The sequence below is a fragment of the Vulpes lagopus genome, chromosome 4, assembly GCF_018345385.1.
Source record: "Vulpes lagopus strain Blue_001 chromosome 4, ASM1834538v1, whole genome shotgun sequence".
Classification (NCBI taxonomy): Eukaryota; Metazoa; Chordata; class Mammalia; order Carnivora; family Canidae; genus Vulpes; species Vulpes lagopus.
In genome coordinates, this window is record NC_054827.1 from 72577305 (window position 1) to 72604029 (window position 26725).

A 26725-nucleotide genomic window follows, 5' to 3' on the forward strand; every position below is an offset into this window, starting at 1 on the left:
CCGGAGCAAGTTATTTCATCTTTCCAAATTCAGTCTGTTCATTTGTAAAATAGACATAATAATAGTACCTATATCATTGAGTTTTGAGAATTAAATAGGATAAGTGTAAAGCATTTAGAACAGAGCGTTAGTAAAGTGCCACACTGTAAAGTACTAAATAATTATTAGCTTTCGGTATTATTAATCAGCATTTTACATACGTCATCTCATTTAATTTAATCCCCACAACATTTTATAGATGAAGAAGTGAGAATCAGAGAGGCTAAATAACTTGCTGGTAAGTGGTATGGCCAGATTTCAAACCTACATTTTTCTGACTGTAGTAACTAAACCCTACTAGATTGTGTGCCATGACTTAAAATAGCCCCGGGAATGTCAAACCAAGTCCCATGTGCCAGAGAAAAGTCCTATGTCTCTACAGCCTCTGGATCTGGTTGGGGCGGTCACAGAGCCACCTATAGGTCAGAGCTGAAGAACTACAAAGAGATTGATACAACTACCACCACGTGTCAGATACTGAACATGATGGTTTGCACAACTCTCTCCACCAGGAATTTAGTAGGTATTCAAAAGTGCTGTTTGATTTTCCCAATTACATTCCCTGTTAAAACTTCATCACGGGCAGTAAACTGAACTTTCTACCACTCATTAGGATTATGAAATTATGGGATCCCTGGGTGGCGCAGCGGTTTGGCGCCTGCCTTTGGCCCAGGGCGCGATCCTGGAGACCCGGGATCGAATCCCACGTCGGGCTCCCGGTGCATGGAGCCTGCTTCTCCCTCTGCCTGTGTCTCTGCCTCTCTCTCTTTCTCTCTGTGTGACTATCATGGATGAATAAATTTAAAAAAAAAAAAAAAGATTATGAAATTATCCAAATATAACACCCATTTTACTGAAACTTTTTTTTGATGTCTTAGAAAACTAGAAACTTTTTATGCCACCCTCTAAACCCATTATATTTTATAGATAATTAATTTTTGTTCAGTTATTCAGTTGGTTAGGAAAAATTAATGAAATCAAGATTTCGTTTTTTAATTTTTAAATTTCAACTTTCCTACAAGGAAGATGGAAGTGAAACGATGAGTGAATGTAACCTACCGAACTGCTCGGCTAAGTTTAGTTCTACCCAAATTCAGCTCAATGATTTTGAAAACAACCACTTTCTCAGACTTACAGGAAATGGTTAAGCAACCTCAGATAAGTCATTTGTTCTTGTGCCATGGTAGACAAGTTTTTTTTTTTTTTAAATGAGTCCATTTCAGATAATAGAACTTCATAATGTTGTAAAGCACTCATCAATCTAAACAGCAAGTATATAAGATGCTAGACCAAAAAAAAAAAAAAAGATGCTAGAGTTATTACTTTATTCCATTCTTTTTCCTATGAAAAAAGCAAAGAACTATAATGTTTTTTTAAAAATGAGTTTTTACATTTCATAGTAAAATGAATTCTTAAGACTTTAAGGCCAAACCAGAAAAAGAAAAATTACACATTACAATGAACAAACAGGTTGACAGTTCAAGACTGAGCAACATGGTTCCATCCTGATCTCAGACAAAACAGAGACGAAATATGATTGAAAAATTGTATTTTTAGGGAAATTTCTCATGTTGTAATATAGCTGATTTTTTGAAAACTATGTGCTGTCTCCTTCTACCCTTTAGTACTAGGTGAATCCTGGAACTGGAAAACATGATACTTGGGACAGCAGAGTCTGCATAATCATAAATGTGGGAGTTTTCTGGCTAAGAGATGAAAGTTTACTAATTTTTAAAATTTGTTTTTTAATGCAAATGTTTCTAACACATTTTATTACTTTCCCATCTTCTTACAAAGACTGGTCTCAACACAGTCATCATAGGGAAAAAATAATTGCACTGCTCTTTGTTGGGACACAGAACTCACTGTCCTAACTGATAAAAGAATAGTAATATAGGAAATGACACCCCCTACGTAAAACACCAAATTGGCCAACTTGCTTAAAAAACATTTCAGTTAGCAACTTAAAAGTTTACAGCAAATCATACTGTGTGGGATTTTTTTTTTTTAAGTTTTACTTTAGATTTCTTCACTGAACCCACTGTAGCTGTTTACTCCAGCTATTTATAAGCTCAACTGAAGGTCAATTTTGATTACGATCCACATATCAGACAATAAATATTTCTTATAGGTAAACAAATTATTTGAAGAACCCCCAGAAAAGAGTGAGAAAAAAAAATGAACAGTGCCACAGAGACCTGTAAGTAGCAAAAGAACTAACATATAATTGTATGTAATTGTATGTAATTGGGAGTCCCAGAATGACAGGAAAAAAACAGAGACAGAAAAATTATCAAGAAACAATGGCCCAAAACTTTGCAAATATGGTGAAAGATATATACTTCTAAATTCAAGAAGTTCAATGAATCTTAGGGGGGAAAAAAAAAGTCCAAAGACAACCAAACCAAGACCCAAACAACCAAACTGCTAACAACCAAAAGTAAGAAAAAGTTGAAACCAGCTAGAAAAAAGGTGATATATTATATATAGGGTAACACTGGTTCAAATTACAACAAGTTTTTTTTGGTTTTGGTTTTCTTTTCAAAGAAAACTCTATCTCCATCCTCATTCCTAGGCAGTCACTGACCTGTTTCCTGTTACTACAGATTAGTTTATTTTCTACTTTTATAGAATTTTATTAAAGATTTTATTTATTTGACAGAGAGTGAGAGAGAACATAAGCAGGGGGAGCGGCAGAGGGAGAGGGAGGAGCAGGTGCCAGACGGTGGGGCTCGAACTCATGACCCAGAGATCACGAGTTGCAAGCTCTGTGTACTGAGCCAGGCAGGCATCCCACCACAGGTTTCTTAACAGAAAACTACAGAAGCCAGAAAATGAAAGAATAACACCTTTATTGTTTTTATGTACATGGAACAATTATTATATATGGTTGTGTAATATATATAGTAACTGTATTAATATATATTGCACATTTGTATAACCTTTTAATACTTTTGTGTAAACATGTATCCAGAATACATAAACAATCCTAATCACTCAAAAACCGGGCAAAAAGACTTAAACAGCCATATTTCACACACACACAAAAAAAGCCAAAAAAATATGAAAATATGTTCAACATCAGCAGTCACCACGGAAATGAAATTAAAACCACACTGAGATACCACTATGCACACATTAGATTGGTCGAAATTTTAAAAATTAATCATACCAAATATTGGCAAGGACATAGAGAATAAGCACTCTCACTCCTAATGGAAATGTGAAATGGTAAAACCAGTTTGGAAAACAGATGGCAGTTTCTTAAAAAGTTAAAACACAACTATCAGATGATCCTATCAATCATTTCTTAGGTATTTACCTAAGAAAAACAAAAACAAAGGACTACAAAAAGACCTGTATTTGAATGTTCACAACAGCTTTTTAATAACTCAAAACTGGAAACAAATGTCCAGTGAACCAACGAATGATGGTACATCAATACAATAAAATACGAATCAGCAATTTAAAAGAGAAATAAGAAAAAAAGAAACTACTGGTATCACATGGATGAGTTTCAAAATAAATTATACTGAGTGGAAAAAAAAATACAGGCCAAAAAAATAAAAAAAAGTACATGATTCCATTTATACAAAATCTATATAATTCTATTTATATATAATTCTATAAAGCAGGGACACCTAGATGGCTTAGCCAGTTAAGCATCTGCCTTTGGATCAGGTCATGATTTCAGGGTCCTGAGGATGGAGGGAGGAATAAATTGTAAAGCTTTTTTGTTTTGTTTGACTTTGCGTTTAAAAAATGTAACACCAAGAATCAGGAATATGCAACACTTTGGTACTCTGATTTTAATTATAAAAAGGTCAATTTGAGAGGTTTATTTGAACAATAACTACACAATCACCCACCAGACTTCATGACTTTGTAACAAAATTACTTTTTGTCCACTCACACAGAGGAAGTGTAAAAGGTCTCCTGTTTAAAAGTATTCCTGACACTTCTTATAAACACCAAGAGAGTTGATGGCTTTCTCTTTAATAACTATTTCAAAGTACTTTGAATGGATGTGTTAGCACACGTGAGTATATCACCTATTTTTCTAGAACTCTAGCTCAGCTGGCTCAGCTTTTGTGTACATGCCGGATGTACATATTTACATGTGATCACAGTTTACCATAGGTCTTCTTTCCCAGGCAAGACAGTCTTAAGTAGATCAGTCCTAGTTATTCAGGCCCCAAAGAGACCAGAGAAAAAAAAGAGGGTTGACTTTAGTTCTCTTAAAGGTATAGGTCATTCTATGAGGGGGCAGGTATGGGACAAAGGGTTTTGTATCATTCTGGACTCCATAGACCAAGACAAGCAGAAAACAAAAATAATTGAACTTTGGAAGCTTTTAATTCATTATAATTAAGATAAGTCTAAGATATCACTCAAGGGCTGAGAAATTAAACAATACATCCATAAAGTGTATGTTGGAGGGAGGGGGTATTGAGAAAGAGGGGAAACTTGCTAAAAAAATCTTGCAAGTATAAACAGAAAAGAGATAAAAATCAATTTTTAAAAAGACAATTGAATGTTTTGTTTTTCTTTTTAAATCTGTGCCCTCCCTTAGAACCATCCAGGGCTGAAATAAAATGATCTTAGAGTCCTCAAACAACCAAGGCATCTGAGGTGTGGCTCGTCAGATATGCCTGACTAGGACATTTCCTTCTCCTATGACCTATATTTATCTTAAGACACTTGCTGCCCAATTCCATCAGCTCCACTTTCTACCTGTTTTAGAATTTTAGAATAGTTCTCAAGGCACAGTGTAAGTACCCCTGAGAATCCCTGATACTCTTAGTGGCCTTCAAGGCCAAAACTGTTTTCATATCGAGATGTTATTTGCCGTTTTCACTCCCAGGCTCTCCTAAGTATACAGTGGAGTTTTCTATAGGCTACACGACACGTGATACAACAGATTGAACACAGAAGCAAATCTGAAAATTCAGTTGTCTTCTAGTAAGCCAGATGTTAAAGGGATTTGCAACGGTGGAAGGTAATTGCTCTATTTTGTTTTGGAGGATAGCTATTTTTCATTCCAAAATGTCATTTCTGTTAACATGTAAAAGGTTTTTTATTTTTAGTATGGAATCTACTAATTTATTAATTTTTATCTTTTAAAAAATTTCAGTGCTAATTTCTGATGCAGTAAATATCAGAGATATAACCCATATAAACAAAACCTCTTAGGTGTTCCCAATAATTTTGAAGTGTATAAAAGGGGTCCTGATACCCTAAGATTTGAGAAGCATAACTCTTGCCTTTAAAGATAAAAAAATTCCCAAACTTTCCAGATATCATAATTTGAGCACTGCAGTTTCATTATACTGTATGAAAAAAGCATATAGAGAAATTTATTAAGAAAGAAAAATAAATATAGGTGGTCTGCATAACTTTATAGTATGGCAGGCAGGGACAAGGGGTTCTGAATCACCCTGAATTCCTGGGTCCAGAAAAAAAAGAACTGAGCCATTTGTGTTCCTTTCAGCATCCTCAGGCAGAAGGAACATAGACTCCAATAATTTGCTCCTATGGAAAAACACAATTTTCTTTACCTTGAGATAAATAAACTATCTGAAACGATGGTTCCCTATTCCCCTCAAATTCACATGTTGAAGTGTTAGCCCCCAATGTGACTATACTTGTAGACAGGGCTTTTAAAGAAATAATAATGGTTAAATGAGGTCATCTGAGTGGGGCTAATAAGATTGGTGCTCTTATAAGAAGAGAGAGAGAGAGACACCAGAGCTCTGGGCACAGAGGAAAAGCCATGTGAGGACACAGCAAGGGGGCCAACTACAAGCCAAGAAGGGGGCTCTTACCAGAAACCAGCCATGCTGGCACCTTGATCTTGGACTCCTAACCTCTACAACTGTAAGAAAATAAAATTTCTTTGGTTTAGGTCACTAATTTAGTCTTACAGTTTTTTGTTACAGCAGGTTGAGCTAATATACTGCCTATACCATTTCTATATAAAAACTCCATAAATATACTAAGTAAGGTATAAGATATACAAATAGGGTAAGGTATAAGGTAAGATATATAAAGTAAGGTATAAGGTATATAAATATACTAAGTAAAGGAGGGAAATACAGATTTTTTTTAAAGAGGGAAGGCGATGTTGAATAAATGTCTTCACAGTTTATATATTATAATCTCCTTTACTTGGGTACTAGTAGTTAAAGTGTTGTTCTTCTCAAAATGTCATTTAATTTTTATCTTTTAACATCAGAACAGAAACATCTACATTTTTTCTTTCCGGTTAGTGTCATGTCTAAATTCATGCTTTCATACCTCAGCTCATGTTGTAATACAGTAACTCAGACCATTAGTTATTCTGTTGTGTCCTGCCTTTCAATATCTTTGTCTAAGTGACAGCCATGACATAGCTTCCTCTACTTTACTCTATCCATGAGACCACTTGAATTCTTATACATGACCAGTTCATGCCTTTTCGACCAATTCTGATAGTAGGAAATTTCTTTTTAAAAGTCCCATCTAATTGACTTGGTATTTGCTTTTGTGGCTCTCTAATGAAAGACAAAGTATCCCCAGAACAGGTCAGTCAGAAGACCCACAGCACTGCAAAAAGAGAAACTGATTTAAGTGCATCATGTAGTTCTCAAATGCAAAGCAGCTCTCTAGCTATGCGATAAGCACAGAAGACGAAAGGAGGGGGAAAATATTGGGTCATTCTTTCATTTTGATTCTGAAAATGCTTCAGAGTAAGAGATTCCCTTCCACTAACCTTCATCCCCCTTCCCCTCAAACACTTTGACCATTTCTCATTTAGCACTATCTTCCCTACACAAAGCACAGGGTCTGAAACACAGCAAGTACTCAAAACACATTTCGGGGGAAAGAAAAGCTGAATGAACACTGATACGAACATTCAAAAAAAGTGATTTGGAATTACTCTATTTGCTAGAGAAAAATATATAGAAAATGGAAAAGAGCACTGAAATTTAATTTTACTTGGGAAAAACCCACATTAAAAGAGTAAAAACAGGGATCCCTGGGTGGCGCAGCGGTTTGCCGCCTGCCTTTGGCCCAGGGCGCGATCCTGGAGACCCGGGATCGAATCCCACGTCAGGCTCCCGGTGCATGGAGCCTGCTTCTCCCTCTGCCTGTGTCTCTGCCCCTCTCTCTCTCTCTGTGACTACCATAAATTAAAAAAACAAAAACAAAAAAAACTGAGCCAATCCAGGTGGCCCAGTCTAAGAATTAAAAAAAAAAAAAAAAAAAAGGGATCCCTGGGTGGCGCAGCGGTTTGGCGCCTGCCTTTGGCCCAGGGCGCGATCCTGGAGACCCAGGATTGAATCCCACATCGGGCTCCCGGTGCATGGAGCCTGCTTCTCCCTCTGCCTGTGTCTCTGCCTCTCTCTCTCTCTCTCTGTGACTATCATAAATAAATTAAAAAAAATTTAAAAATAAAAAAATAAAAATAAAAGAGTAAAAACATAAATGTTACTTAAAGTTTGTTTTGGAGTTGTGTAAAGTAATATTAGTCTCAGATAACATTTAATGTAAAGCATCTAACATGTGGGGTACTATGTTGGGTGTCAACTCTGGTAGGAACCAGATATAAGACGACTGTGTTTTTCCTGTCATATGTAATTGATGGTTCCTGGCTGAACAGGCATGTACATAAACACAGAACTGGAAATGTGGTTTTCACCATTCAAAAAATGGAGTCCTAAACAAGTGGTATCTCTGCTTTCATAATATACCATTTATTGCATCCTTGGACATTCTTGGGCAGAACTGTGAACTCCAATAACTTATTCCTGTGGGAAAACACTATCTTCCTAACATTGAGGTCTCCCAGGAACAACTGTGACTCAAGGAGAAGAATGCCTCTACTCTGTTCCAATGCAATCCACCCACATAGCCACCAAATACTTAAAAGATTATTTCTTACCTCCTTCACCTTGCTGTTTAGTCAAAATCACTAATGATTCAGAAGTTCAGAATATTATCTTTGTGAGAAAAAACAAACAACAGACCCAGAGACTTCTGGCAGGATGGAGGTAGGGAGGTGAATTGCCAAAATTCACTATAGACTCTCAGATCCAAAAAGGTGTTGCCAAGTTACATTCATTCAGCAAAAATAATAATAAAGTAAAGGTAAACAGGTACTAGAAGAAATAGAAATTCACTAGTAAAACTAGTTTCTTAAGCTTCTGTGAAAACACAAAACAGGTATGAATTGAAACACACTGTATGATAGACAGGTTTGTTTGCATTCCTGATGCCTATGAAATACAGACCTTGTTACCAGTTAAAGAAGTACCTTTATTCTATACCTTCATGTTTAACACTACCCCTTTTGGTCTTAAATTCCTAACTACTTCAACCCCACCTAAGAGACAAAATATATTTAATACCTGATTTAACACTGAAAACAAGACCTACTTGTATGAACAGCAAGGTGTTGCAAATTACACTTGCTGGAAAGAACCAGAAAAACACATGTAAACCAGAATTAAACTGAATGTAGAAATGAATAGTTCCTCTACTTAGGCAACACTTCCCTGAAAGTGTTACAAATGCATAATTCTTAATAAATATGAAATGCAAAGAATCCTCCTATACTGGCCTCCAGCCTTTAGTAAACAAATACAAGAAATATCATTTGTTTCCCAAATTTCAAAATCTCATTATGGCAGGAATATGCCCAAACTACCATGTCTTCCAGATCTCAAATGTTATTAGAAAAGGTTTTGAGTTTCTGTGCACATTTTGGTTTAACAAAACTTATTAAAGAAAGCATCTTGGTAATATCTTTAAAACAAGAGTCACAGAGCCAGTGACTGAGGAGCCTGGATTTGAATGCTGGCAGTATGAATTGCTCTTCACCATTATGCTACACTATGCAGTAGCCTTACAAAAGGGGGTAGATTCATGGGTAGATCTCTAAAATGAAAAAACAAAGTATAAAATCAAATATATTTAAGGAAAGCAATGTGGGACAGGACCTGCGCTCCTCCAAGTCTGTTTTCTTTTTTTTTTTTTTAATTTTTATTTATTTATGATAGTCACACAGAGAGAGAGAGAGAGGCAGAGACACAGGCAGAAGGAGAAGCAGGCTCCATGCACCGGGAGCCCGACGTGGGATTCGATCCCGGGTCTCCAGGATCGCGCCCTGGGCCGAAGGCAGGCGCCAAACCGCTGCACCACCCAGGGATCCCAATCTGACTGTTTTCAAAGAGAGTGTACTAATTTGTGTGTTCATACACATTTTTTTTTATTTATTCTGCTGGAAAGTAAGTTTTCCAAGGGTAGAAAGCATACTGAACTTACTTGTATTCCAGCCTTAAGAACACAACTTGGAATAAGTTAGCACATAGTGAAGGTATATTTTAATATATTTATTTGAGAGGGATATCTTTTTAAAAGCTATTATTTTCTTTAAAAGAGATAAGTGGGGGCCTGTCAAAAACAAATTTTAAAAATACTGGTTAGCTGATACAGTTTAAAATGGTATGTAAGAAGAATCCTAATTAAAATACTCCCTCGATGGTTTTTCTCTGACCCCAACTACTCACTCCCCAAAAGAAGAATGGAGCAAGGAGACGTGGGACACTAATTCTGGTTTGCAATATTTTTAGTCTTGATAAAAACAGATGCAGTAAGGCTATTAGTAGGATGTAAGAAGAAATTATAAAGAAAATAACAACATAAAAGAAAATAATTTAAGTACATTCGAATCTTAGTATTACCTGGTTTCAATAAAACAGACTTAAGTCCAAAGCATTCATGTCCTAAAAAACTTTTTGTATGATAAATTCAATATACATGTGGTTCCTGTATTTTTCCCTGGTTGTTAGAATGAAATTAATAAAGAACAAAGAGAAGAAGTAAAATTTACAATAATGTATAAAGTCCTGATCATAATCATTTAATTCTACTGAACAATCACCAATTTAAAAGCACTGTTGGTTCCACAGAAGGAATACTCTAGTTAAAATTCAGGCTAGAGGACACCTAAAACACATCACGTTAAGGCAGGGCAGGGCAGCACGATATTCCATGGACTAAAGAATACAAACAGTGCGGAATACTGTCATAATGACCAGAATTCACATAAAGATATGCCATTTTACTCGCTTAGAAGTTAGCTAATATCCTTGTGGGTAAAAAATAAAATTGAGCTTAATTTTTCAATTTCCTTTTCAAGGCTAAATTATTTAGCATAATGTCTATATTTATATCAAACTTGTTCTCCAAACAAATTTACAATCTTTATCAGGTATAGTATTTTTAAAAAATATTTCCTCATAACATAAGTCTCACACACCTCGACAATCCTCAGGGCACCCCTGAGAAAGACTCAGCCATAAGAAATAATTGAAACTGATAATGATGCCTAAATATTTGTGTTCATTAATCTCTTGAGTAAATCTACATAACTGCAAATACTTTCTAAAGAGCAAAACCTAAAATTTTATTTTTAATTCCATCAACTATTTGGATATAGTTTCAAAAGAATCTTAACCTATCGTTATTCTTTATTTAAAATGAAAAATGGCATTAGGCATAAAGAACACCTGTGAGTGATTTAAAGAGAATGCATAACACCAAAGATCTCCAAAGAAAATGTATGAGAACTCTTCAATGTATGCAGAATGCTTATGAGTTAGAAAATACCTCAACTGGTGAATAAATTTGCTAGAACTGATGTCATAGGGATTTGAAAAAAAAAAAATATTTTGCTGATAATTCTGAAATACTTTTCCCTCTGACTTATCGGACTAATAAAACACAAGGTAAATGATAATCTTGAATCTTCATAGCAAAAACTTTGCCATAAATTTACAATTTGTGGGATCCCTGGGTGGCGCAGCGGTTTGGCGCCTGCCTTTGGCCCAGGGCGCGATCCTGGAGACCCGGGATCGAATCCCACGTCAGGCTCCCGGTGCATGGAGCCTGCTTCTCCCTCTGCCTGTGTCTCTGGCTCTGTCTCTCCTTCTATCTCTCAAGAATAAATAAATAAAATCTTTAAAAAAAAAAAAATTTACAATTTGTTGAGGGTCAGTTTGCCTATCACTAACTCATTTAAAAATGATGATAGTGACGATTATCCAAAAGTCTGGGATTGTAGCATTTTTGTCTACCAATAGTCATTGTCATTTCATTATCTGCCAAGAAAAGCTTCTATGCATGGATTCTTCAAATCTTTATTTCAATAGTGTTTCCTGAATTGGTAATTAACTAAAACAGAATTATGTACTCAACTGCAATGAACCGCACTGGAGCAAAGTTAGTGACTCTTTAGTGAACATTTGCTTATTTCTACCTAATTCAAAACACTATTATCTAATTCCCAAATCAGGCTGGACTTTCCTTCTACGTTTAATTATTTTTCTGTGTGCTTCCTCCAGATAAAAACTTAGCAAGCCTCTCAGTAGCCGGTACTGATGTAAATAGAAGTGAGGCTGCTATTCTAAAGAGCAAAGCATTTCTTACTCCCACTAACACTCAGTACTCTACACTCAGAGTTTTCTTAAACTCGCCCCCAATCTAGATAGTGAAAGGACAATGTCAGTGGCCCAAAGGGCTTTAGGTACTTTGCATCTAGTTTAGAGGGCAGAGAAAATACTGCTAATATGTATAAAAGAGGAATCAGCCCAAATTCATGGACATTATTCTGATAACTGTTGAACATACTAGTGCCTACCACCAAGCTCCAAGGGCCACAGAAGCCTCCCTTACTTAACCATTGAGGACATTTTGACAATTACGGAATGAGAAGAAACTAGACAAGGATTACACTACTTTGTCATCAAATCACACTACCAATACCAAATTAAAGAAAGATCTTTAAAGCATTTAGCTGTCCTCAATTACTCCCACTAATTACCATGCATTTCTCCTCTAAAAAGAACATTGGAATGGTGTAATGCTGTTGAAATGATGACTGTTCTAAAACTCTTTTAAATCTTACGAAATAACAGTTTCAGCTGTGAGAAATATCATGGTCCAAAGCCTCCCTGCCCACCTGAAAGTTCATCTAGGGCAGTGAATGACACCTGGGGTAATTGTCTCAGAAACACTACCACACAGGCCTGGTCATTATTTGCTCCAAGGCCCGTGAAGGAAAGAGCTCACCCAACCCACAAAGGTACTCATTCTCTCACTACGCTTCCCATTCTCCTGTTAGCCCAGCTTAGGAAGTTCTCCCCATAAAAGCATCAAGAAGCCTTTACCTCCCTTCTTCCCAGATCCACTAGCTTGGCCTCCCTGGATACCACCAGGGATCTAGACAAAACTCTGGACTACCCAACCCCTCAATCTACAAAAAGTCCAAACAACCAGCTTAAGTTTTATTTTGGTGGCTGCATTCTTGAAATATGTGGAAGGAATACTCAGGAGACCTTTATTAAGCAAAACATTCTAAAGGAAAAGAACTTCAAAGGGTCTTTTACTATTGAACTTGCTTCTCCATTGTTTTTTCAAACCCCCTTGAGAGCCTGAATTTTCTTTACTTTGGTAAATGAACTGGTTTCTTCTTGGTTTAGATGCTAAGGTTGAAATTTTTAAAAAGTAAATTAATTCATTTTTCAATCATAAGCATCAGTGGAAAAGTGAAGGAAAACCAGGCACTAAAAAGCAGTAACTGCAATCACTATGCTCCTACAAAGTCAATGACTCCATATTCCTCTTAGTAATGTTTTTCTTGAAATCTAAAACATTCCGGAAAATCTTTTTTTTTTTTTTTTTTTTTTTTAAGCAGGTTCCACACTCAATGTGGGGCTTGAACTCAACCAAGAGATCAAGAGTCTCATCCTATACCAACTGAGTTAGCCAGACGCCCCCAGGAAAGTGAACAGTCTTAACTTACAAATAACTATGAATTTTCTGACTATGAGACAGAGAAGTACACCGTGTATCACTTAACTTGTGGCAAATGTTGTCATCTCCTTCCAGGGAGATAAGATGCCAGTCTTAACTCCCTAATCCCCCCATCCTTCAATTACTTTTGCCTAACCAGATCCACCTACTTGCCTGTTCCCATCTCAATTCCTCCATCTTTCAACCTCATACATCAGTGTCCTGCTCCCCAAACTAAAGTCATTTTTCAGCCAAAGATTTGCAAGGCTCAAGACATGACCATTTAGGAAATCTCTGCCTATCAGCTTTCCCCTTTTCCTTAAATCTCTACATTTCTTTCATCTTCATCACTTATTCTCTTAAGTCCCAATTTTCCCTAAATATCTTTGTATTCAAAGTCCTACAGGGCATCCCAGGACAATCACAATTGGATTACAACAACGAATCAAGTTACAAGGGAATCCTGACCATCCTTCCATAGACTAAGGAACAAAAACTATTTTCTGTCATGTTTACGACATAGAAGAAACACCAAGGCCACTGGATGGATATACAAGGAGCTGAATCACCCAAAGTTTCTCTCCATCCCCAACGCTGGTTTCCTGTGAATGCTCAGAAAATGTACATATCTAGGGATTCAAAGTTAAAAAAGAAAAAAAAAAAAAAAAGCTTTCTCTGGTTGCTCCAATAATATTATGGAAAGATCTACTAGTATATTATTAGCCCTCATTCCAATCTCCTACAGTTTTGGAGACATGAGGTAACTAACCGACAGAACACAGGGACACTGTCCTAACCTCAACGGCCCAGAGACATTGGCCTAATCTAGGTCCATCACAACTTCAGGGGTAACCTTGGCTAAATTCCTTCATATCTCAAATTCCTAATGCTTTCACACAGAGGGTTCAAAATGCTGTTGTTTCCCAACAGGAGTATTACAATGAATCATTACAAATGTGAACTTACTGGTAACAGATGTTACATGAAAAGGTAATAAAGACAATTCTGTACATTTGCTTCCTAATTAGAAAACTATCTTAAAGTTTCATTGCTTTTTTGTTTCTTCCATACTTCTTAGTTTTATATTAGCATGAAAACAAAACTAGACTCTTCCATTTCATTTCTCTTATTGAGGTCAGCAGTATCTGCTGACAGGTTTGTGGGTTTCTTGCAACTGGGCACAGCAGAAAAATCTCCTTGTAAATGAGCATTCAAAAGACAGTGTTTGAATGAATTACTGGCTTATTTTCTATATGATAATTTCCTTATAACCAATCTTCCAGTTATGTATCTTTCAGTTCTCAAGGATCACCTATGGATAAGGGATAACCACCGATGTTAATCATTCCTAAATATGCTGTCTCACGACACACTTTTTTGGAAATTGTTATGCAAAGCAAAGGACTCCCCAACCAACACTGCTTTCTTTAAAAATGGATACTTTCTAATTACAGCCTTAACTTTAGAATACTGAATGATGTTAACACTTGATTCCTGTACAGTCCTATTTCACTCACGTGAAATGGAAAACTCAAGACAGAAGAATAAAGATATATATTTTACCTTATGTTCCATCACTCGGAGAAACAATCTTCCATTTTTTTAAGGATTTTCCTTCATGGTGGCCATTTATCACAAAACAGATTTTATATATATAAAATCTATATATAGATTTTATATATATAGATTTTATATATATAGATTATATATATATATAATGTGGTAAGTTCATATTTTTGATAGATGATGCTACCATTTTTTAAAAAAGAAAATGTATAACTATGGGACAACTGTTATTTTTAAGTTCAAAAGATGAAATCACAATTTTATACTGCTTTACAACCCATGAATTATATAATTTGTTGTCCAGACTTCCCATTTTGGAAGTTGGGGAATATTTTCAATTGGATGGCAATCTGAAAACAAAAACAAAGACAGTTTGTAAGACAGGTAAATTCCCCTTGTTTGATTATAAACCAGGCTGTAGTACCAAAGTGTTTCCTGGGAGCTTTGTTCATAAGAAAAAAAAAATGATGAACCATTTAAATTATGTTTTCAGTTCTGGGACTTCAAAATATCAATGCTTTTCCACCCTTCAGATACCACAAACTAAAAAGCATGGGGGGAGGGGGTGGAATATATATATATTGTTATATGTCTACTCTATATATATATTCATAGAAGAAAAAAAAAGTCCTCCATTAATATGCTTCCAAATCCTCAATTTGCCTACCTAATTAAGTTCTCAAAAGCTCCCTTCTGGTGAATACTTCTAGTATCCTCAAAATGAAGTCCCACATTCCTGGCCCTAACCTTAGAACTCCATCATCAGATTCTAAGAGTGAGCCCTGGCATTTACATTCCTTAACATGAATTTAAATTATTCTGAAATACCGTAATCCTGCATGTAAATGAGTAGAAATAAAGAGAAATAAAGCAACACAGTCATCAAATAACTACCTGCCATAACCTAGTACATGTATCAAAAGATCTAGAGAGTTGCCATTAATTTTTTGGGTTTTAGTGATATATAAATCACTACTTCCTAAGAAGTCACCTCTAACGGCCTAACAAGACATAATAGTTACTGCCAAATCAATCTTGAGTACTAGTCCAGCACATCCTTCTCCCCAGAAAAGTCACCAAGAATCCAAAGCCAGACTGGATATCCAGTCTGCAGTATAACAGTCAGCAGTCCCCTCCCAAGGGCAAGATCAAAAATAACTCCTGAGCCCAGTGGAAATTCCTGGCACTGAAGTCTCTTCTTATAAACCTTTCTGGAGATAAGCATATTAAACAGGTTGAAGCAGCATGTTACCTGGACAGGTTAACATAGGATATTCATCAAATGAACCCATTATCAGCAGGCAGAGCAGGCAGAGAGCAGGGCCCAAGACAAATGGGCCACACCAGCAGCAAGTTTTGATGGCAAACAGGGAAAGAACAGAAAGCCCTACTGGAATAGAGGAGTACTGAAAGTCACAAAACCACAAAACAGAAACTAAATGTGCCTCTTTTACAAATTTCCAGGTCAGAGGATGAAACTATTAACAACATTTTAATTAAAAGACAAGTGGTTTTGAATTGCCAAAACTAGTTTGTTAAGCTCTCACACCTCTCCTACAGAGATACATATGAGACAGTATTAGTGAAGATTTTATTAGAAGAGAGTGAATGTGCAAAAGCCAATATCAAGCTTGATAAATCCTATAATTTTAAATTCTCTGCATAAGAAAATACTCTGCACCAAAACCCCCAGACCTAAAGGAGAAGAATTAGATGTAGATATCCTCTGTACCCAACAGAATTAAGTACAAAGATAAACATGCTTAAACAAGTCCCATTTAAAGACACTATAAAAATTCTACGGCTATCCTTCAAAACTTTTGAAATAAATAAACAGTCCATCTTAACCCAGAAAAGCACCTCAAACTGCTAGGAGCTAATTTTTGGCTGACTTTAGGTGTTGTAGTTTCTATTTCCTTTTAAAGGACACTTAGATAAGCCTTCAAGGAGTGATTAACACATTAACTAAAATGCACTGTCAAACTGTTCTCCAGCAGATTGTGAAAATCTGGAAGATAGGAAAAGGATTAAAAAACCAATTTCCTACATAGACGCTGAAGTGTTTGTCTGTCTTTGTTCACTTCTCTGGGGCTTTTCCACTGCCCTCGCCAATGTGACGATTTGCAAATATTCACATCTAGAGGACCATATTTTAAGAGGGGAGAAAAGACTCCAGTTGGAAGATGTGAGAATGTGCTTTAATTCTATAAGCACGGGTCTACCAAATCAGCTAGCACCAGTCTTGACCAAATGGGTGACTCAGCCTTGTTGCGAGGGAATTTTTTTTTAAGTAGAAAGTTCACATTTAAAAAGTCCTGTGAACATGGAAGCTCCAAATATTCTATCTCAGACAAAGAAAAAGGCTTGGAATATTAATTTGAAAGGATGTAATGATTTACATGAAACGTATTTGACACTAAAATACTGGATGGTCTCTAAGTTTACTTCTGGTTCCAGTATTCCTTAATTCTCTTAGTGACTTTACCTAACTATTCTTAGAGCCTTAGTGATTACAAACATAACTTGACTGAGGGATCCATCCCTGGGTGGCTCAGCTGTTGGGCGCCGCCTTCAGCCCAGGGCCTGACCCTGGAGTCCCAGGATCCAGTCCCAGGTCCGGCTCCCTGCATAGAGCCTGCTTCTCCCTCTGCCCGTGTCTCTGCTTCTCTCTCTCTCTCTCTCTCTCTCTTTGTGTGTCTCTCATGAATAAATAAATAAAATCTTTAAAAAATAATTTAATAAAAGAACCTGACTGAGAAAGAAAATGCAGAATTAAAGTTGCCACCGTTGAGCCTAATGAGACAGTGCAGACAGGAAGACGGCAGTAGAAGAAAGCACCCTGAACTAGGGACAGGGAGATTAGGATAATTCCCAGTCCCATGTATGGAACAGGCTTACGGAAAGCCCGGCTAGGGCCTGGGATGTACAGTGGACAATCCCTCTACCTCTGGGGTGGCCACCCACCCTAAACAGGAGTAGGCGTTCGCATCTACTAATGCGACAAACTGTCCACCTGGAGCAACCAACCACCACCCGCAAGAAAAACACATGTTAGTCACAGACTGAATCGTCCTAATTTTGAGGGTCAATTCTCCCTCGCCGGCATCCTTCCTACTTTCTGGTCCCCCAAAAGGAAACCCATATACTCCAAGTCCACCAAAAAAAAAAAAAAAAAAAAACGGTGAAGACATCTCACCCCTGTATTGTGACTCTGGCACTTGGGGGGTGGGGGCCAAAGCAAAGCCGTGGGTTTTGCCCGGGGTGGGATCCACCGTGTGCGTCCGCTCCGTGCGGGGCTGGGGCTGTTTGCAGGGCATCCTGCAAGGCTCCGGCTCTGGCCTCAAGTCACATTGTGAGATCAGCATGACGGACCCCCTGGTATTTAAGAGGTCTTCCTCGGGAGCCCCCGAAAGGGAGCTGGAACGCCCTGCAGGGATGGGCGGATGGGCGGATGGATGGGTGGGGGGCCTCCCCGGGACCCACGGCAGCTCCGCGGCAGCGCAGGACCCAGCAGCATCCCTCCTCCGCGCGGGCCCCCCCGCCCCGAGCAGGCGCCGCCGAAGGACCCCAGCTCCCTGCACCGCAGAAGTTTGCAGGCAGCGGCCGCGGTCCGACCGCTCCCGCCCCTAGAGCCGCGGCGCGCGCCGCCTCCGCGGGGGCGAACCCGGGAGGCCAACTTTCCCCTCCGCCGCGGAAGCCGCCCGAACTTTGCGGCGCGCCCACCCGGCCCCGGCGCCCGGCGGCCCCGACCCGCAGCCAGCCCCGGGCCCGCGGGCCTCCGCCGCCCCCGCCCCCGCCCCCGGCCCCGCGTGTCACCGCGGCCGGCCGCCCTCCGCGCCCCGCGCCCGCCGCCCCCGGCCCCGCCGCCCCCGGCCCCGCCGCCCGCCGCCCGCCGCGGCCCGCTCACCGTTAGTAAAGGGATCCATCTCCCCGCCCGCCGCCGCCGCTCCTCGCCGCCCGGGCGCCCCGGCTTCCTCCTCCAAGCCCCGAAGCGGCGCTGCCGACTGAGCATGCCCAGCGCGGCCGCCGAGGGCTGCCGGGGAGGTGCCGCGAGGGGCGGCGCCGCTCCGCCGCTCTGAGGCTCCGCCGCTCCGGGTTTTTGCAACAGCCGCACAGAGAGCGCGAGGGAGGCCGGAGGGGAAAACACCGCTCGGCCCCCGGGGGCCGGCGCCTGGGACAGGCGGGGGCGGGGCCTGCTGGGGGCGGGGCCTGACTCGGGGGCGGGGCTCGGGGGCAGCCACGCCCCCCGGGACCCTCGCAGCCGCCGCGGCGCCGCAGGACCAGGGCGGTATTCAGTCATTCAGCAAAGGAGACGGCCTCGGGGGCCTGGGCGCCGGGAGCTCGGCACCGCGCCCCCCCCCCAAAAAAAACAACGAGCATTGCCCCGTGCGGGGAGGGGGGGGCATTCCGGAGACAGACACTAAGCAAACACAGAAGGCGCACAAGACCGAGAGAACTGTCCCGCTGAGCCTTAAATCGGGGCGGTGGGCTGCAGTGAGCGCGCGGCTGTCCCGACGGCCGAGCGGCGCCCCGAGGCCCCACCTGGAGGCGGGGCGGGCGCCCGCGGGCCAAGGTCGCTGCCCAGACTTCGAGGCTTCGCTTTCCCCGCGGAGACGGGCTCCGGGTCGCTCGCTTCGCCGAGGAGGCCCGAGGGAGCAGGTGCTGCGGGTCATGTCGGGAGGGCCGCCCGCCCCTCCCGGAGCGGTGCCCCGCGGTCGCCGGCCGGGGACACAGACGCGACGGCGGGGGGACCTGCGCGGAGCCCGCGGAGCCCGCGGGTCAGCACGCGGGGGGGGGGTGGCCGCGCCTCTCCGCGCAGGCGGGTCCCAAAACCCGGAGCTGGACTTGCGGGGCGGTGCGGGCGCCGCAGTGTCTGAGCTGCAGGCCTGCGGAGCTGGGCTTTAAATCAGCGCCCGGGCGCGGGTGGGTGCAGCCGCAGGGGCTCGCGGCCCGGCCGGGCGGAGCGAGCCGGGAGAAGCGCAAACCCCCTAAGTCCCTCCCGCCTCGGCTGCTCGCGCCGCTGCCTCCGACCCCGAGCCAGCATTGTCTTCAATGTCAAATCTAGGCGTTAGCCGGCGAACCCTCGGGATGGAACCACCGGGGGCCCCAGGAGCCCCGGCTTCGTAGGGGCCCCGCCTCCTTACCCCCGGGTCCAAGCGGGCGCCGCCGCCCGGCTCGCAGGGACGCCGTGCCCCCCTCCCTGCCCCCCCCGCCCCCAGCGCAGCCACAGCCGCCTCCCCCTCCCCTCCCGCAGCCCCGGCCCCTGCAGCGACTTGGCTCGGGCGAGCCTCCCTGCGCCTGCCAACTGTCACACTCCTCCTCCGCGGCTGTCAGAAGCGGGACGCCGGGTGCAAGCAATCCGGCGGCGACTGCAAACAGCTTGGGCTGGGGTGTCGTTTGACCCGTGCAGAGTTAGAAATTAGGTCTCAAAAGAAGAGAAATCGGAGTGCCATGTTGCACTTTAAAATGTCCACTGTACTAAGTCACCTACTTTTCAGTCCAGCTTTAGGACCTCCGGTGGATACCAATCGCAGGGACCAGAAACGCGAAACTCCTGGTCCAGCTCTGGAACCTCGCGTCCACGTGCTATAACGACGCTTGGGCCGCAGAGGCCTCCCCGCGGTCCCTGGAAGTCCGCAAGCTCTACCCAGCCCTGGCCACAGTCCTCTTGCACGGTCCTTGCCCAAGGAGGAGTCCTTTGCCTGGTACTTTGCTTGCTGGCATCTTCGTGTCCTTTAGGTCTCGGCTCCAATGTCCCCTCTACAGACAGCCTTTCCTGACCACACAATGGAAAATAGCCACTGTCTCCTCTCTAAAGACTGGGCCCCGCTTTATAGTCTTCACGGCATTCATCACTCTCTGAACCAATGTTTGTTGTTTCATTATTAGCAATCTGCCTCTCAAGAATGCAAGTTCCATGAAGGCAGGGTCATTACCTTTTAAGGGCTGTATCCCAACCCAAGGTAAGTATGTAATAAATAATTTATGAACACATATGTGAACAGATAAAATGGTATGGAAAATTCTAGTTCGTTTGCAGTGTTGAAAAACTCTGCCAGAAACAGTGGTGTGGTGTTGTGATGATTCCAGAGAAGATGTCTGTATCCTATGATACCTCAAAGCTGCTCTCTCCCCACTGTGTTAAATAACCAGAGCCCTTAGGCTCCCCTCCTGGCCCAGGCACTTCAGAACCCCGAACAGGAAGTGAACCCCCCAGGTTGGTGCCATGTGTGTTCAGATATCATATAGAACGTGCAGGGATGGATTTTGATAAAAGAACTCCACATCTTCTACTGCTCAGATAAGAGACCCGTCCCTATACTTTAGGTCATGTCATGTTCCTTTGAAGTTATTTTTGCAGCCAAAGCACTTAGGATCAGAGATATTTAAAACTCTACGGTGTTAAATCTCCTCACCTCACCTTACCTGTAAGCTAGAGTCTATCATGCTTTTAGGTGTGAAACACGTTATCTTGTGTTTTGTCTTAAATACTTCAGTTTTCCAGACTTGTGGTAACAATGCTTCACCATTGCAGTAGCAAATATAGGTGGGTCATCCTGTCTTTCTGAGATTTCTTTGAGAAAGAGATAAGTAACTTCTTTATCTTCTTTGCCAACCTCTTGCCTCTTATTCCTCCCATCCATACATGCACACACACACACACACACACGAAGGACATTTAAGGACTTGTGATTTTGTAATGGAGGTAAAACGAGTAAGCAACCAAAATGTTTAGAATCCCACCTACCTTCAAAAGAATAATAATAATTTCTGTTTTGCTTTATTCTGGGATGTCTTTGTGGGTATTTTGGTTTTGTTTGCATGCCATTTTACGTTTGACTTCATGAAGACTCTTTGAGGGAACAGGATTTCATAAATTTGCTACTGATTATGTTTCAGTCTTTAACTTCCTCTTATCCTCTTACACAGAGCTTCATCTTCAGTTTAAGAATATAATACTTTATTTTTTTAAAGATTTTATTTATTTATTCATGAGAGACACAGTAGAGAGAGAGAGAGAGGCAGAGGGAGAAGCAGGCTCCATGCAGGGAGCCCGATGTGGGACTTGATCCCTGGTCTCCAGGATCAGGCCCTGGGTTGAAGGCGGTGCTAAACCACTGAGCCACCTGCCCAAGAATATAATACTTTAAAGATTTTATTTACTTATTTGGCAGAGAGAGAGGGCAAGCAGGGGGAGTGTCAGGGAGAGGGGAAGGAAGAAGCAGGCTCCCCGCAAAGCAGGGAGCCCTACTCTGGACTCAATTCCAGGATGGGGCATCATGATCCAAGCTGAAGGCAGACGCCCAACCAACTGAGCCACCCAGGTGCCCAGGATATAATACTTTAATTATTATGAAGTTACTATTCATTATCAGAGGAGGTAGTGTGACATTATCTGCTATACCCATCTATTATTTTCAAGATCCTTGCTGTCTACCACTTAACATTAGAAAACCAAAAAATTAGAGGACTAAATGTAATATAAATAACATAACAAAGGATGTAAGATCCCTGAGTAACTAACAGCATTTATTTATAAATAAGCAGCAAATTTGCTAAACAATGAATAAAGAAACTTTTTTTTCCCATCAAAATAAAGCACTTGGTCTGCCATGGATCAACTAATCCAAGTCTCATATTAATGGATAAGTTGAATTCTGGAGAGGTTAGAGGAGTTACTCCCAGTCCGTTGGCACACACAGACTGGAACTCAGGTGGTCTGTGTTCTAAACGAGTGCTCTTGAGTTTGCTATTCCTTCCCTACTCCCACACGGAATTTAGGGACAATGACAATAATACATTAAAGGGATATGGAGTAAAGAGAAATATAGCCAACTTCAGGCTACTAGAAGACTGTTCCATTAATTATTTAATTGATATTCCAATTTAGTTTACTGATATTCTATGTGAACTTTAGGTTGTACATTATTAAATATCTTCTCTAATTATTTTGAAATTAAGCTAAACAATATATTAATTCAGTATACACATCGGAAAATGATATTTATTCAGCACTCTTCAATAAATGGAGGGCGCTGCTTGCTTCCAGGACAAAGATGACTACCATGAGACTCCAGACTCTACCCAAGGACCAGAGGGGTCAATATCTCATTAAATGTAACCTATTTGCAGCACACATGCTCTGCACCAATTAGTGATGTTTGAAGCTATCACAAATTAATAAATATTTAGAGCACTAAGGAAAGCAATATAATTATCCAACAGAGTTCTTATAGAGCTTAGACATTAGCAAAAAGTTTCAGCTAAGTAAACTGAAAGATTATTAGAAAGGAACAGTTATATACTAGTTTAGATGCTTTGGCCTACAAAAACCAAAATGCTGAATCAAATCAGCATAAACATTAAGGAAAATTATCATCTCACATAAGTGCAGAGATAAGACAGTCTTTAGTCACAGCTCCCAACCTCACCAGGAACCCAGCTTCTCACTCTGTCCCCTCTGTGAGCAGTTCTCCAAAAGACTGAGCGTCCTGTGGACAGGACATGCGCTGCATCAGACAAGAGAGAAGGAACCTTTTCTTTGGTGTCTCTTTCTCAACAGCAAGGAAACTTTTCTCAAAAACCCCCCAAAAGAATTCTTCCTGGGTTTCAATTGCCAAAACTGAATTTTATACATTTCTAAACCAATCACTGGAAATAAAAACAGTGTTATTATGGGTGGTTTCTTAAAGCAGAGTTTAGGAGTACTGAGTTTAAGATCACTTCCCTGTTTCACAGGAGGAAGTAAGAGGGACTGGGTAAAATCATTTTTTTATTATTCAGTAGGGAAAAGTGGGGGTTAAGCAACTGAAATGTCAAGTAGGCCACCTAAATGTCCACTGAAGGTTATAAACACCGAAATATTTTAATAATGTTTTGATAATAATTTCTTTAAACCCTAAGGTACTTGTCAACAGAACAGTAAAGATAGGGCCCAAATTTAATGTAATTTTTCATGGAATTGGTCAATGCCATTAGGCTTCCAAATCAGGAAATGGTATATTATTAAACTTCAAATTCTGATATGGAAATAACTGCTAAAATGAAAAAATAAGTTAAGCATTTATATTAGTTTGCAAAGGCTCCTGTAAAAAAGTATCACAATTTAGGTAGGCTAAACAACAGAAATTTATTCCCTCATGGTTCTGGAGGCTAGAAGCCCAAGATCAAGGAGTCAGCAGGGCCATGTTCTCTCTGAAGGCTCCTGGGAAAGATGTGTTCCAGGCTCTATCCAGGCTTCCCTGGCTGATGGCAGTATAACTCCAAGTCTTCAGACGGCATTCTCCTTGTGTACCCTCCTGTGTCCATATTTTCCCTTTTAATAAGGGAACTAGTCATGTTAGATCAGGGTATGATGTCATCATAACAAATTACATCTGCAATGACCTCATTTCCAATAAAGTCCCATTCCGAGGTCGTGAGTGTTATGACTTCAACATGTGAACTTTGGTGGGGGGTTTCACTATTCAACTCATTGTAACAGCTTCTAACAGAAAGAAAGTTGAAGATAAGTATCAAGAAAGGTTTGACCTCAAAGGATAGCATCAAGAAGTGAAAAGACAACCCACAGAATGAGACAAAATATCTGCAAGTCGTCTACCTCACAAGAGACTTATATCTAGAATATATAAAGAACTCTTACAACTCAATAATAAAAGACAAATAAATCAATTTAAAAAGAGCAAAAAATCCAAATAGACATTTCTCCAAAGAAGACATACACCTGACTAATAAACACATGAAAAGATGGTACAGGGACACCTGGGTGGCTCAGCGGTTGAGCGTCTGCCTTTGGCTCAGGGCCTGATCCCAGATTTCTGGGATCGAGTCCCGCATTGGACTCCTTGCATGGAGCCTGCTTCTCCTCCCTCTGCCTGTGTCTCTGCCTCTAGTTCTGTGTCTCTCATGAATAAATAAAATCTTAAAAAAAAAAGAAAAAGAAAAGATGGTACATATCATTAGCCATAAGGCAAATGCAAATCAAAACTGCACTGAGAAGCCACTTTGCAGTATGGCTAGGCTCAGGCATAGGATGGCTAGAATCAAAAAGGTAGACATAATGAATGTTGGTGAAGATCTAGACAAATTGGAATGTTCATACACTGCTGGTGGGAATATAAAATGGTACAGTTGTGTTGGAAAATAGTCTGGCAGTTCCCCAAAAAAACTATCATAGAATTAACAAATGATCCAGCAATTTCACTCTAAGCTATATAGCCAAAATAATTGAAAATTTATATCTGTACAAAAACTTGTGCATGAATGTTCATAGCAGCATTATTCATAATAGCCAAAAAAATGTTCATCAGAGAAGCCAGTTACAGAAAACCATACATTGTATTATTCCATTTATATGGAAAGTTCAGACTAGGCAAAATGATAGAGAAAGATTAGTGTTTGCCTAAGACTGTAGGGAGGGAGGAAGGGAAGCGACTGCTCATAGTATGGGGGATCCTTGTTTGGGTAAAAATGTTCTAAGATTGACTATGTTGATAGGTACACTCTATGAGTGTCCTAAATACCTGTGCCTCTGCGACTGGAGCAAGTTGCATAATCTTTCTGGGCTTCATTTTCACCTTTGTAAACTGAGGAGACAAGTACTACCACCCTCTTAGGATTATTGTAAGAATAAGATTAAATAACACACCAAAGGTGCTTTAAACAGAGACTGGCACAAAATCAGCACTAAGGTTGTATTTGCTATTACTGTTAGATGTGAACTGTGACATGTTAGTACCATGTATATTGCATGCAATAAAAAAAAAGTCTAGACTTGCAAAGTATAATGTGAGAGCAAACAAATTTGTATGATGCTGATTTATTCCAACCCAATAATTTAAAATAATAATGTCCTGAGAAAACGGAGTTCTTGATACTGGTATTTAAGCCCTGCAGTCAGTTGGGCCCTACCCAGGCTAGGGAAACATCAGGGACAGTGGGCCCTGCTTCAGGCTATGAAAACCAATTATAGTTCTTCCTCTATAAAAGTCAAAAGATATACATGTTATTTTTAGAAATTATCTCTAGTTGGAACTTTTGATTGACCTGTTCTTTCTAGGGAGATGTTTACACTCCTAAAGATTCTGTTTCAGTTTTCCTTCTCCTTTATTTCTAGCAGCTGTGCTAAACGAGAGCCTAAGATTCCTTCCCATTAAATGTGTCCTTCGGGTTTTTTGTTTGTTTTTGAGCATGAGAAGGTACTGTAATATTTATGAAGAAAATTATACTTGACTGTGATTCTTGGCTGACTCCAGGGATGACTCAGATGTTTCTTCCTCCCTTTGGCTGATAGCTGCCAGCACAGGCTGTCGGTCAGAAACATTGTGGGATACCCACGGTGCCCGGAACACCAAAGAGAACTGAGAAAAACAAAGCGGGAGGTACAGTTTTGCTTTTAAGGTGCTTGCAGTACGTTGGGCCGGTCCGGACAAGCACCCAGGATACATGCATAATGCACAACACATGACACGGAAGTATACATATGTACTAGCAGGACCAGTCTGGGGCAGAATTGACAAGTAGAGGTCTCTGAGTTCTGCTAGGTCCCATTTTATATTTTCCTTCCTCAATTCTAGATGCTGCTTCCCACGGTCAACAAATATTTATCAAATGCCATCTGTAAATAACACACTTGAGTAAGTGACAGACACTGCCTTCCAGAGCTTCCTGCCAAACCAGTATTTTCTAGAGTGTTGCCCTTGTCCCAGAACCCACCCATCCCAATCCCCTCTCCCAGCTTCAGGTTTCTCTCTCTCCTTAGGGCTCTTTTCTCAGCTAGTTACAAAGAAATAAGTATTCATCTTTAAAAAAATTAAAAAGTAACACTAAAGCATGACTAATGAGTTACAATTGAATACTTTAACTTTTTTTAGCCCAAAGGAATGAATCTATAATGGTGAAATTCTAGAAGAAGAGGCAACTGAATGAGAAGATGTATTTTGAAGAAAAGGCTATGAGGTTTCCTTTTTTTAGGTAGCATTTTTTAGATCTAGACTTGCAATCCAACACTGCAGGTGTTATTTCTATCTAAGTCCTCAGTGAGATGAAGGAAACAATAAGTATATTCCCCTTGGCCTTAAAATCCAAACAGCTAGGCTGCCCAGAGAAACAGTTATCTAAATTAGGAGAATAAAATGCTTTTTCTTTTTTTTTTTAATGGTTTTATTTTATTTATTCATGGGAGATACAGAGAGAAAGAGAGGCAGAGACACAGGCAGAGGGAGAAGCAGGCTCCACGCAGGGAGCCCGACGTGGGACTCAGTCCCTGGTCTCCAGGGTCACT

General features: G+C 40.7%; 2 protein-coding genes across 2 annotated transcripts in view; one reads left to right on the forward strand and one right to left on the reverse strand.

The window, feature by feature from the left end:
• LOC121489040 (leucyl and cystinyl aminopeptidase) overlaps positions 1–18181 on the reverse strand; it is a 97444-nt gene extending 79263 nt beyond the window's left edge. Inside the window, exon 1 of the mRNA XM_041751483.1 lies at positions 17639–18181. Coding sequence (XP_041607417.1) covers positions 17639–17807 — 169 coding nt within the window. The 5' untranslated portion in view covers positions 17808–18181. The remainder of the gene's footprint in view (positions 1–17638) is intronic.
• Positions 17894–26725, forward strand: part of LOC121488797 (translation initiation factor IF-2-like) — a 43600-nt gene continuing 34768 nt past the window's right edge. Inside the window, exons 1-2 of the mRNA XM_041751095.1 lie at positions 17894–18266; positions 18461–20405. Coding sequence (XP_041607029.1) covers positions 17894–18266; positions 18461–19347 — 1260 coding nt within the window. The 3' untranslated portion in view covers positions 19348–20405. The remainder of the gene's footprint in view (positions 18267–18460; positions 20406–26725) is intronic.